Source organism: Ictidomys tridecemlineatus, chromosome 6 (genome assembly GCF_052094955.1).
Source record: "Ictidomys tridecemlineatus isolate mIctTri1 chromosome 6, mIctTri1.hap1, whole genome shotgun sequence".
NCBI lineage: Eukaryota > Metazoa > Chordata > Mammalia > Rodentia > Sciuridae > Ictidomys > Ictidomys tridecemlineatus.
This window is the reverse complement of record NC_135482.1, coordinates 48,329,488-48,342,472: the sequence shown is the minus strand read 5'-3', so window position 1 is coordinate 48,342,472 and position 12,985 is coordinate 48,329,488. Positions and strand designations below refer to the sequence as shown.

Genomic DNA, 12,985 nt, shown 5'->3' with positions numbered 1-12,985 from the left:
AACAGACTCGTAGACTGAATGAGAAGGAAAGCACCATACCTTTAGTAAGTCGCCTCAGAATTTGACAACGGCATTTAAAAGAGACAGCTATCATTCTTGCTCGCTGCTTTCTCTGGCAAAGTGTACTCAGGGCTCTGCTCTGGTGGCTGCGGCGGCAGCAGCATATGAATTCCTTGCGCACATACCAGGAGAAAGGTAGTCCCAGTGGGGAGTGACAAAGCTTAATTCCTCTTGGCTGATGCAGAGGTCCGCTACATGTCATCTGGCAAAGCTGTGTCATTCACTACTACTACCAACCCCTGCCCGACAGCCTCCTCCCCCTGCACAATCACAATGGCTTAGAAAGTAAGGCTGTTTCGATAGCAACAAAGCACCAAATTGTGTAAAGCAGGGACACGGCTGGGTGAGGAGCCACTCCATAAATCTCACACTAAGCACTGTTTCAGCCACGGGGCTATGGACTCCAGCCAATTTGGCCACCACCACCCCCTTTCTTCTCAGCATCAAGTTAGTATCCTTTATGGATCTCATTTAATAGGATATGCAAGTGGAATGCTTGCACTTTTACTTTAGGAAGAAACACAAGGATCATGTATTATGTTATTTAAACAACAACAACAACAAAAGGAAGGCAAAGGAGGGAGGGAGGCAGCTTATCTTTGGGATTCAAAAGGCAACCACATTTTTTGCTTATAGAGGAGAAGCAGCTCTTTGATAGTCAGGAAGATCTATTCTTCACTTTACAAACCTATAGGGGTCAGGGCAGTGTAGGTTTACAGATGGAATGCAAGACTCGCAAAGGGATGGATCAGCAGGCAGATGGAGCCCCAGCCCCTTTAATCACCCTTCCCAAAAAAGGAGTTGGCTGGAAAGCAACAGTCAAGACTGTTTCTAAAGATACCACGCATAAAAGCAAACAAGGCCAAGTATTTCTATTTTTAATGTACCTTATTATCGTATTTCCCAAACAGCCCTCCCCCAAACCATCCTTCTCATTATGCTAATAAAATGGTCTTGCAGCATAGCAGATATTCCTGAGTATCTGCTCCAGTGGAGTGAAGAGCAAATTAACAAACCCTTCACAATCCATTCACAAAGTGACAAGAAGGCGGAGTGCATTTCTTCATCTGCCAGCTCCAGCCTACTCATGATGTAGTCAATACAAACTGACATTTGCTATGGAATTTTAATCAAAATCTAGAAATCTCCCAGGAGTTAACACAAACATTCTGGGTGAAAAAAAAAAATCAGACACTTGGCCAGGAACTTAAAACACAAATCAGTCAATTAGTCAAAATGAAAAGATAGATCACTGTCTAAACTATTTGATTAATATTTCTAGGACTGTATGAATTATTCATACAGTTTTATTCTCTCCTCTTCAGGCTATAAAAAAGAAAACCACCTTTTAAGCTGGGGATTCTAAAATAGCTTCCAATATTCCAAATTTAGTAATAGAGCTTTCTCCTCTCCATTCATAAATTCAATATTAACTTGAATAATTTCAATCCACTGATTCTGAAATGTAGATGCTTTCTATTTTGAGCCCAATAGAAAAAAATATTTTTATATGAAAAATAGCTGAATATAATAAGCATCTACTTCAAAGGTGTTTTGTAAAGAACATAATTCCCTTACCAAGTATAGTCTCGATAAAACAATCAGCCACCACTAAAAAGACAGTACAAAATGGGTATCTATGCACACCAAATTTTTATAATAACTTCCACTAATGTGAATTAAAAAAAATTCAATTGATTTAATTTCCATATCTTTTAGGCCAGCCGAGAAATATTATATATATACACACACATTCCTGTATATGTATAATATTTTTAATATATTTTTGCTCTAAATAACAATATAACTCAGTGCTAGAGAATTGAGTTATTCACGAAAGTGAGATAAATATTTATAGTTAGATCTTTTTAAGATTCTTCCCCAAATCTACCACCTTTCCTAAAATCCAGACACTTGGGAATGTGCAGCTGTCAAATAGTATTAGTAAAATCTTGCCCATGGAACATCACCACTCTGGTCCATTTTTATTAATGTCTATTCAAATAAAACTCAAAATCATACAGGAATCTCTTGCCCCTCTGCTATTATGCAGACTCAGATCTAATTTGCTTCTTCCTCAAGGCTAAAATGATCAAATATTTCCCCCTTTTACTAGCACATTCATTTTTTTTTTTTAAAACTCTGTCCCCTGGTCCCAAGAAAGATCTTCAGACCTATTAAAATGTCCTGTTTTTCTGTAAGAGAAATAATCCATCCTAAAGTGCTTTGAAAGGTTCCTGAGGGTCCAAACTAAGGGACTTTTCCCCTCCTTTGGATGTGGTGAAGCCAGTCCCTATACATTCTATTATCTAGCTCAGGCTGGGCTCTAGAAAAAAGCCTCCTGAAAGAGCCCCTTTTCAGGAACTAAAGGAATCTTTCAGCTTTCCCACCTCTTTCCATTTTGACCTCCTTTGTGCTCAGAGATTTCCCTGGGAGCCATTCCCAGGTCAGCCTTCTCGTCCTAAACTGTCTGTCTTCTGCCTAATACAAGCTTTGCCTCAGAAGATGAAGTTCTTATCTCACAACACGGACCTGTGGCCAAAAGTCTCAAGTGGCCAAGAGAAGCTGGTGGAACTATACCTTAGTCTCCTAACATGAGCCCCTTCTGGACAGAGTGACCTACATTTCTGGCTACTTGATTAATGTGAGCACATGTCTTTGGACCCTGCATTCAACTCATGTCAATTATGTTGACTCAGCTTTCCAGATAGTTCAAACTAACAACATGTCCTTTGGGGATCCTCAAACAGTGGCTAGGGAAATGTAAATCAGGTAAAATATACATGTGTACGCGCACACACACACACACACACACACACACACTTAAGTTCCAACCTAACCTTGAAGAAGAGTGAGTGAGCTAATTCAAGAGGTTTTCCGTTGTTTAAAAACAAACAAAACCCCTTAATATACGAGGACATGGACTTGCTGGATTTGAGGCAAATTAATCCCATAAAATGATTGCTGATTTCAGACTTTCTTTAAAATAAAGGCTTTTCTAAGGTACAACACAAGTGTACTTTGTTTATATAGAATTGAGCAGATTACAAAGCACTTTCACATATATTGTATCAATGGAGGAACTTTGTTATGTTTTTTTTTTTTGTTGTTGTTGTTGTTGTTGTTCCAAATAAGGAAATTGGTTCTCAGAGAGCTTTTCATCAGGGTTACTCAGTTAAAGTAACAAGAACCAGAGCTTCTCACCCCTGGCTGGATGTCCTTTCTACTCTTTGCCTTCTCACTGTTCCCTTTCGACTAACAGAGTACTGTTTACAACAGCTGTCCCTTCTTCTGGTCTTTGTCAGGCCTGTTTTAATAGAACATTTTCACTATCACCTCCACGGACAGTATGGGACTAATTTCATCATAGGATTGTGGGGAGGGGCATGGACAAGAATCACAACAAAACAACCAAAGCCAAACCTTCAGAATGATTTTAAGAATGCCTTGCCTTGAGAGAAAGTGGTCCACAGCCATCAGTGAGTGGGTGTGCATGCCCACACCCACACCCCCCACAGCTAATTTTTTCTTGAGTCCTTGAATAGCTTCCATTATATTCATTCTTCTTTGTAATATTTCCACCACCAAAATAAATTGTCTACAGAGTCTTCTGATTCACAGGAGGAATCATTATAAGCCACAATTTTTCTTCAATATACCTCCACCTGAGGATTCATAAAAAAAAAAAATCCATGGAATTAACTCTATAAATAAAAACCCCACTAATTGTTTGATATCATTAGAATCCATGTGATTATAGTATTTTACAATATTTTGCACTTTCTTCATCATTTCAACTAATTTCATGAATCTGTTACAAAACACACTTGATAGATCTTATTCGCTCACATATTTTTGTTTTCTTTGAATGTAATTTCTTCAAAATGCTTAACATGTTTAGGTCATTATTTAAACAGCACAGGACATCCTGAATTGGCTAGTACTTAATACACTGATTTTTTTTTACTCAATAATTAATAATTGTTAGGTATTTCTTGAATATTCAGGGGATTTTTTTGTAGATGGACATTATTTTTTTGATTTATTTTTTTATGTGGTGCTGAGGATCAAGGCCAATGCCTCACATATGCTTGGCAAGTGCTCTACCACTGAACTACAATCCCAGCCCAACATAATATATTTGCAGTCTAAAAAAGTGGTCCCCATACTAACCTCTTTCCAGCTCCTTATGGGTAATCTCATCTTTAGCTAAAATCAGCTGTTTTTATGTTTCTTTTTAAAGAGGCTGCAACTGTGAACCTCAAACATGTTATAATTATGTTGAGCATTGTCTGCTACTTAATTCACGGAGTGTGTAAATGTAAGAGTAGGCATTCAGAACAGTGAAGACATGGGTTCCAAAGAGAACTCTCCTGTAGCAGAGGGTTATCACAAAAAGCAAGATCCAATCTGCCAACAGAGTTCTCAGGATGTGAAGATATGGTATAATTGCTCAAGATAGGATTTATTAGACATTTCTTTTTAAAACAAATACTACCTAAGAAAACATTTTTTTGTAGAAGCAACGATGCCCTTTAGTAAATGTTATTAGAACATACTCTTGCAGATCTGGGGTGATTAAAAAGCACTTAGTGGCTCTGAGCCTCTGGTGTGTGGTGATAGACAAGAGCGGCTATAATGCACAATCCCTGTGTTATTTGCTTATGTAGTTGGAGCTCTAATGCCCTTCATGGTGCCAAGGAAAGAAGCTTGCCTCCACTTAACATGAGGAAGCCAAGAAAGCTACAGGAAGTAAGAGTCTGTGGTGGGAAATGTTTAAGAATAGAAAACATAGAAATTGAGAACTGCGGTACAAGAGGAGCCTTACTAAAAAAAAAAAAAAAAAAAAAAATCATCCCCAAAAAGCCCAGTTAGATCTAACTATTTATAGGGTGCAAGGTGAAGAGAGGATGGCAATTGGCCAAAAGTACAGGCTTGAGATTCAGATGCATGACTTTGAATCCTGCTGTTTCCATTAAATGGCTGTGTAACCCCGGGCAAGTGTTTTTTAACCTCTTTGTTCTTCATTTGTAAAATGGTGAAAATCATTTCCAGGGTTGTTTCAGTGACTGAATTTACTTGTGTTCTAGGCACAGAGTAGTAAAGTAAAAAGTTTTTACTTGTGTTCTAGGCACAAAGTAGTAAAGTAGTAAAAACCTTTATTAATCTCTCTATATTTCATAGGAAATGCAATTTTACCATCTGGCTTGGTTACAGAGTCTACTCTCTTCTTTATATTGGCTCCATGTGATCAGCATTGATTATTTTGGTCAGAGAGATCACAGGATGTGGGTGTTGGAATTAAGGACCAAAATGATTCCTTTTTCATGAAGTCTTTGAGCTCACAATGGCTTGAAGTGATCTCTACCCTTCAACTCCCAGAACTGCCTCCAGGCCTCTTTGTTTTCCTGGCTCCAAACAATGGAATTCTCTAAGTTCTATCACAGCCTCTTGACCAGGCTCCACCAGCTCCTTGTCTGCTTTGATTTCTACATCTTGATCATCAACCCAAATTCGTTCTCTTACTCTGAAATCACTATTCCTGATCCTTGATTCCAGGACATGTGGGCACCTGTCACGACCATCTCAAACTAGATCTGGGCCAAATGGAGCTCCCCATTTTCTCCACAGAATGCTTCAGTGACATCACCCTCCTCCTCAGTAGTCCACCCCTTTCAAGCTCACCAGTGACACCCCTCTCGAGACATGCCCACTCTGATGGCCGGTATCCTAGGTGATTCTTGCACGTACATTACTCCCAGGAGTTTTTTGAATCAATTGATTGCTTTGTTTATGGATGGCTTTTCTCTAAGCCATCTCTGGTACACTAGCCCCTCAAGGGGATATGTCCCCCCTTAATCATTGGCTGACATTCCTTTTAACCTTTAGGGATATATGAGTAGCTCTTTGAGGGAAGCATTACTCTTCACCTTTTGTAGTGCCAAATTTTGTCTTATTTTCCAGCTCCCTCTAGGCTAAACTAAAGGGTACTTTCATATAAATAATCTCATAGATTAAGGGCAAAATTACAATCTGAATTATCCTAGATACTTGTGACCAACAATTTGCAGAACACTTTAAAGATAAGTACCTAATTTGAAGCCTAAAGAAAAGAAGTGGGAAACCCAATAGGAATAACATCTATAATTTTTAAAATAAAATTTTTAAAAAGACTCATCATAAGAGCATAGACAAAAGCTGGCTTACAAAAACATGTATTTCCCACACTCCCAGAAAGCCATGGTGGCCTTATGTGCTCGTGAGAAGGCAAGAAACACAACTGATTAAAATGTCTCACTGTAAGGAGTGGTGCTCTGTGCCCCGGAACCAGGTCAGACCAAGTGAGATTTCTGAAAAGTGTTAGTTGAAGTGAGTTATTCCCAGTATTTTCTTCTGCATCCAACCCATCATCATTTTCTGCTTTATTTTTTCCATGTCACTAAACACCATATATCACACATTTTAACAATTTATTTGTTTATTGTCTGCTTCCTTCTCCTGATAGGTTTTTTTTCTTATTTTAATCAGGGGAAGATTTTTTTTTTCAGTTTTGCTTATTGCCTAGAACAGCACCTAGCGCACAGCCAATATTTAATAAATTTTCACTGAATAAATAAGTTTGGGGGTGGGGGTTTCCTTTCTAGTGGCCTTCCTTTATAATCCACAGTTTCAGAAGCTTTTCCACAAAGGATGACATTAACAAATGACCTTAAAAATCAAAGACAAAGCTTTGCCACTTTAAGAGGCACTTCCTCCAAATAACACATTTCTTGGATGTAGTCTGTGGAGGGAAAAAGGGAAAGGGAGGTGCCATGAGCAGACCTCAGATGTCTCCCCGGTGCTCCTGACAAGAGGATTCATAAGGACTCTGTTGTTTTCCAAGTGCCAGGGAACATACAACCCATCTAGTTTTCCACTCTTTACAGGCAGCAAGAGGAACACACAAAAAGGCAAAGTACAAGGTTCTGAAACTAGAAGAATTCTCTTGGGTGTGGCTGGGTAAATAAAGGAAGTAGCAAATGCATACTCATTCTGAGAGTAGAGTCTGGTCTCACAGGCATAATCATAGCCTGCTGAGGATGTAATGTCACTCTAGAGGAAGGAATGTGTCTCCTTTTAAAAGTTTCTGTGTTTTACAGGGGTAACACACCTGGCAATCTCAACTTCAGCAGGGCTCTGTACTTTACCCACCTCCACACAGATCTTCTTGCTGTTTTTCCTGATACTTCGGTAACTTGCATTTTTTTGGCATGGGAGTTAAGTTTTCTGTAGTAAGGATGCATGCCTTAAAACACAAACTACCTCAAAAAAAGCCTCCTCAGTTCTGTGACAGTCTACTCATTCAAATAAAATTGTACTCACACTTGAAGATATCCTATAGAAATATTAAAATATAGTAAAATTAAATAAAAAGAGAGAAAAGTGTCAATATAATTATTATTTCTGATACAATAAAATAGATAAACTCCATCACTTTTTTTTAATGTATATTATGGGTCACTAAAACACACACAATTGGATGACCAAGGCCACCACCCACTAGAATAATTGAACCAATTAACATGGATGGCAAGAGCAGCAAGACATAAGGGGAAAAATTAAATGTGGGAAATAAAATAGCAAAGTTGCCAGGTGTCTAAGGCATCAGAAGTTTTGGGTTAAGGTTTGGATGCAGTTACCTGTTGGTTATTTATTCTTGGGTAAAAGTTACTGAATATCTCCTTAATGCTGGCCACCATGATGGGGCCCAGTAGAATGGTGGAAAAAAAAAAAAAGAATTGCTTTGCTGGCAAGGTACATTAGTGAGGGAAATGCTAACTCAGACCACCGTACACACACATAAGTTCAGAATTCTAATCGATGAACTACAGAACCATTCTATACAAAACGCCATTTAATCTATATGAATCACTATATCTATGTAGCAAGAAGGCTCCTCTCCTCTTTAAAGGGTACTAACACCTTGATTTTCTTTGTGGATCTAATCTCAGTACACGAGGTGTGAGTGAGGTGGCACTCCCTCACCCCTTCTCCATCAGGCTAGACCAAGTAGAGCATACCATCTCCTTAGCCAGGGGGATTGGTCCAGAAATAAGTAGTCCTGTCTTATAAGTCAGGGTGATAAGATTCAATCTCAAAAAACATTTGTTAGAACTACTGGGAAGGAGATCCTCTTGTTCTACTGGGAATGGTAGGTTATGGGCCTGGAGTTGTCATTTTATCACCATTTTGAAAGAAGTGCACTTTGTTTCATATAATGACAGTGGAAAATAGAGTTCAGATAAACAGTGACAGATCCCTGGAGATGCTGTGGGAATATCTGGATCCATCCATTCCTGAAACTAACATGTAAGACTTTTTACTTACATGGGTCAATATGGTCTCCTTTCGGCTATACCATTTTGAGTTGATCCATCACTTGGGATCAAAAGAGTCTTGACTAATATGCTTCTAAATCTGGATTCTTGATTTGCAAAATAAGGAGGTTGATCCTTCATGGGTCTTCAATTCTATTATAATACAGAATTCACCTCTCTTCCAGGGTTGCAGTGATGATGACATCAGATAATGAAAAGTGCTTTGTTAACTTGAAAGTGCTGTAGGAAGAGTATGCAGGTGAATATGCAAAATATTTGAAACTATAAATGTGTGTGTATGTATGCATATGTAAGTGTATGTGCAGGTATGTGTATATGTGTATATGTATATGCACATATGCATAAAGGTAAGAGGCTCCAGATTTGATCCATCTGTAATACAGTTATTTAAGAAGCACAGATTAGGAGAACAAGTAAGGAACAAAACTTATTCCTGTGTTTCTCTCATAGGAAATCCACATTTTACCAAATCATAACAATTTCTATTAACCATATCCTGTCTTCTTAAGTTCATTACCACGAGCCAAAAGATCCCTTCTCTCTACCTTAAAAAATGCCAATTATATTTCACTTTAATTTCCATGTAAATGACATAAAAAGATTTCTTGGGGATATAGTGTAAACACTTTCAACCACTGATCACTGACTGAAAATAAAATTAAGGCATTTCTTCTGTTTTTCTTCACAGGAAGAAATAACCCTAAAGGAGAAAAAAGGCTCTATAAAGATAGGAGCGTACAGAAATGAGGAAAAAGAATATAAGAAGCCAGTATAGAGAGGCATTCTCTGACACTGTGACTTTAAAAAAACAAACAAACAAACAAAAACCCTTTGTTTTATTTATTTATTTTTATGTGGTGCTGAGGATCAAACCCAGCACCTCACACATGCTGCTAGGCAAGTGCTCTGCCACTAAACTACAACCCCACCCCCTGGAGGGACATTGTAAATTGGGTCAGGCATCTTAACCAGGGGTTATGGGAGATGGGAGTCCCTACAATCCAGCAAGCTGGAGCTCTTTTTTTTTTTTTTTGTGATCTGGCTACTCAGTGGGATGAATAACTACTAGAGGGCAGCAAAGGATAAGAAATGAGAGGACAGTGCTTAGGCAGGCTGGCTGGGGACTGACCAGGTGACCAAAATGAGGCCAGAAGCCAGGGACCTCAACCCATATTCTCATAACAAGGCAGGAAGGTTCAACTGGCAGGGACCCCTCAAAGTTCTTCTATAGCTTATGGCAAAGTCTGTGTCAACAGCAATCCAAGGGCTTAGCAGAGAATCCAGTGATAGGAGCAGAGGCAGAGAGTTGCCCAAACCAGAAGTGTTGGAGAAAGCCAAGAGAAGAAAAAGTCAGGAAAAGCCAGTCAGAGGTTAGGGACACTGGGTTCTGGCAAGTTCGACGAATTGCTGCCATTGTCTCATTGTCTTCCTGTCATCATCCTCTTCCAGACAGCTAACATACTTGGAGCTCCACATGTGCTAGGCATGGTCTAAGCATGGACACACGTTTCCTCATTTACTTCTCCCAAAGCGCCCGTGCAGGAGGAACTACACTGCCCCCTGCAGCTTTCCTGAGGTATAATTGATTAAAAAATTATATGTATTCAAAATCTACAACATGATGACTTGATGTATAAATGCTTTGTGGAATGATTAGTATAATTCAAGTAATTAATACACCCACCATTGCTTATTAGCTATTGTGTGTGTGGATACTTCATATCTACTCTATTAGCAATTTTCGAGTAAGCAATATGGTATTGTTACCTATAGTCACCATGCTGTACACGAGCTCCCCAGAGCTTATTCCTCTTAAATTTGTACCCTTTGAACAATATCTCCCCATGTCTCCCACTCCACTCAAATCCTGAAACCACTGTTCTGTGCTCTTCTTCTATTAATTTGTCTTTTTGATTCCACAGATAAATGAGATCATGCAATGTTCGCCTTTGTGTCTGGCTTGTTTAGTTTAGTGCTATAGTTTGAATCTTGGCTTTTTCCCAATGTCTCATGGGTTGAAGGCTTTATCCCCAGGATGGTGCCATGGGAGGCGGCAGAACTTTCAAGAGGTGGAGACTTGTAGGATGTCATTAAGTCTTTGGAGATGTGACCTTAAAGATATTGTGGGAAATTAGTACCTTCTTTTCTCTTTCTCTTCACTCTCTAGCTCATGATGTAAGTGGTTTGCTCCATTGTGCACTCTTGCCTTGATGTGCTAAATTGATACAGATCCAAGGCAATGGTTCCAGTAAAAATCTTTTTACTTTATAAGCTTATTATCTCAGGTATTTCATCATAGTGACAGAAAGCTGACAAACACACTTCTAGATTCACTTGTGTTATGGTAAATGGCAGGATTTTTCCTTTTTTATGACTGTTAACAGTCCAGTGTATGTGTGTGTGTGTGTGTGTGTGTGTATGTGTACACTCAAGCATGTGCACAGGTGCTCTATATTTTCTTTGTCAGCTCAACTATCAATGACATTTAGATGGTGTCCATATCCTGACTTTCATAAATAATGCTACAATGAACATGGTAGATGCAGATGTCTGGTCAAGATGCTGATTTCATTTCTTTGCATACCCAAATGTGGAATTACTGGATTATATGGTAGTTCTATATTTAATTTTTTCAAAGAATTTCTCCATACTATTTACCATAAAGGCTGTACTAATTTGCATTCCCATCAATAGTGCACAAAGGTTCTTTTCTCCTCTATATTCTTGCTAACACTTATCTTTTGTCTTTTTTATAATGGCCACCTTAACAGGCAAGAGATGATATCTCATTGTGGATTGGATTTGCTTTTCTCTGATGATTAGTGAGGTTGAAGACCTTTCTTATACCTTCTGGCTGTATGCCATCATTGGAAATATGTCTATTTAGATAGGTGTTATCCTTACTTTGGAGTTGAGAGAATGTCTCCTGTTACCCGTGATTTGGAGCAAGGATCTGTAACTTGCATAGTCAACTTCCCAGGGCACTGAAAACTTTTGAAGAACACAGGAAGTTTTACCATTTATGGGATTTCAGAGGCTCAGACTTGGAAAACAGTAGGGTATTTTTTTTGTTGGGGCATGGTACTAGGGATAAAACTCAGGGGCACTCAACCACTGAGCCACAGCCCAGCCATATTTTATATTTTATCTAGAGACGGGGTCTCCCTGAGTTGCTAAGCACCTCCCTTTTTGCTGAGGCTGCTTTTGAACTCACGATCCTCCTGTCTCAGACTCCCAAGCCGCTGGGATGGCGTGTGCCACCACGCCCAGCTAAACAGTAGGTTCTTCTTGAATGAAAGAATAAATGAAGAAAGGGAACACTGGAGGAGAGGGCTGGGAAAATAAGAGTGCATTATATCTAAGAGACACTGGAATATAAAAGGCAGGACTAACTACAAAGGAGCTCAAACTCTCAGACTCGAGTGCTAGGAAACCAAACCTAATCTCAGTTCCTCACCTTCGGTGGTGGGGTCATGAAGCACTTTCACTTGCAGGAGGTCTTCACCCCTAGACTCTGCAGTCCTTTCCAGTACTAGGGAAGCTGAACAGACACGTTAGAAAGCATTATGTCAACCAAGAGCTTACTGTGACATGTGTCTGGTATATAGCATTCAGGAACAGACTGTAGATTTCAGGTGGGAAGTCACCTGAAGGATCAGCATGCTTCAAAACCATTCAGGGGACTGGTTGACAGAGTTCTTGTGAACAGTGTCAGCACCAGGGCCTTTCTATACATTTCTGATTCCTCCCTGTGGCTCTTTATTCCTTCTACCTTTCCTCAAGTATACTTCTGTGCATGGGCCGTACGATTTCAGCTGCTTAGGAGTTTTCTTAGAAAGTTGTAGAAACACCTGCAGCAGTAAACTTAAAACATTAGCATATTCAAAACCTACCCTATGCCACTTTGGCCACACAGAAAACTCTTAAATATATCTTGAGGCACAAGGATATTTTTGCAAGGTACTGTTCCAAATCCTTGCTGCCCTTAGACATCAATTATATGCTGACATTTAGAGCAATTCTATTCAATGTAAATATGCAAGCCAATAATGGAAACCACTTTATAACTAAAAATAAACTTGCAAATAATTGATAAAAATGTTGATTAATCTTTTAACTTGATATATCTAAAATATCATCATTTATCATGTAATAAAAATTGTGTTAGACTTATACATTTTAACCATTGTCAGTCATTAGAATTTAGTGTTCATTTTATACGTGTAACACTTATTCAGTGTTTATTTGACACTCATGACATTTCAACTCATAAAACTATATTTCAAATGTTCCCTAGCCGCATGTGGGTACAATAGTGAATAACACTCAGGCCTAATATAATCTACATTATAATAATTCTGAAAAGAACTTCTACTAGGATGCAACATTTAGTCACGGGACAAATCCTGCTTCTCAGTTTCTCCAGCATTTCCTCTCCCGTTAAATGACACATCACACATTTAGTTCCCTTTAGCCCAAACTCTTGCATGTCATCTTGGGTTCCTTCACTCCCCACTGGCCACCAACTTCTCCACCCTCCAATGGCT

General features: G+C 39.0%; 1 protein-coding gene and 1 long non-coding RNA gene across 44 annotated transcripts in view; one reads left to right on the top strand and one right to left on the bottom strand.

The window, feature by feature from the left end:
* The window catches only part of Grip1 (glutamate receptor interacting protein 1), a 666,343-nt gene that overhangs the window by 252,785 nt on the left and 400,573 nt on the right, over positions 1–12,985 (bottom strand). For 4 of the 21 annotated variants that reach the window (XM_078053191.1, XM_005328710.4, XM_078053195.1 and 1 more), the window contains exon 1: positions 40–301. The exons of 12 other annotated variants lie outside the window; for them this stretch is intronic. In XM_078053191.1, coding sequence (XP_077909317.1) covers positions 40–280 — 241 coding nt within the window. In that variant the 5' untranslated portion in view covers positions 281–301. Of the gene's footprint in view, positions 1–39; positions 302–12,985 lie in introns of those variants that run through there. 5 more of the 21 variants (XM_078053192.1, XM_078053196.1, XM_021728687.3 and 2 more) reach the window with 3 other exon arrangements.
* LOC144378624 (uncharacterized) overlaps positions 1–12,985 on the top strand; it is a 65,780-nt gene that overhangs the window by 3,558 nt on the left and 49,237 nt on the right. For 5 of the 23 annotated variants that reach the window (XR_013440510.1, XR_013440512.1, XR_013440513.1 and 2 more), the window contains 3 exons: positions 7,200–7,290; positions 8,603–8,676; positions 9,888–10,014. The exons of 8 other annotated variants lie outside the window; for them this stretch is intronic. This is a non-coding gene — a long non-coding RNA (uncharacterized LOC144378624). 10 more of the 23 variants (XR_013440519.1, XR_013440515.1, XR_013440511.1 and 7 more) reach the window with 6 other exon arrangements.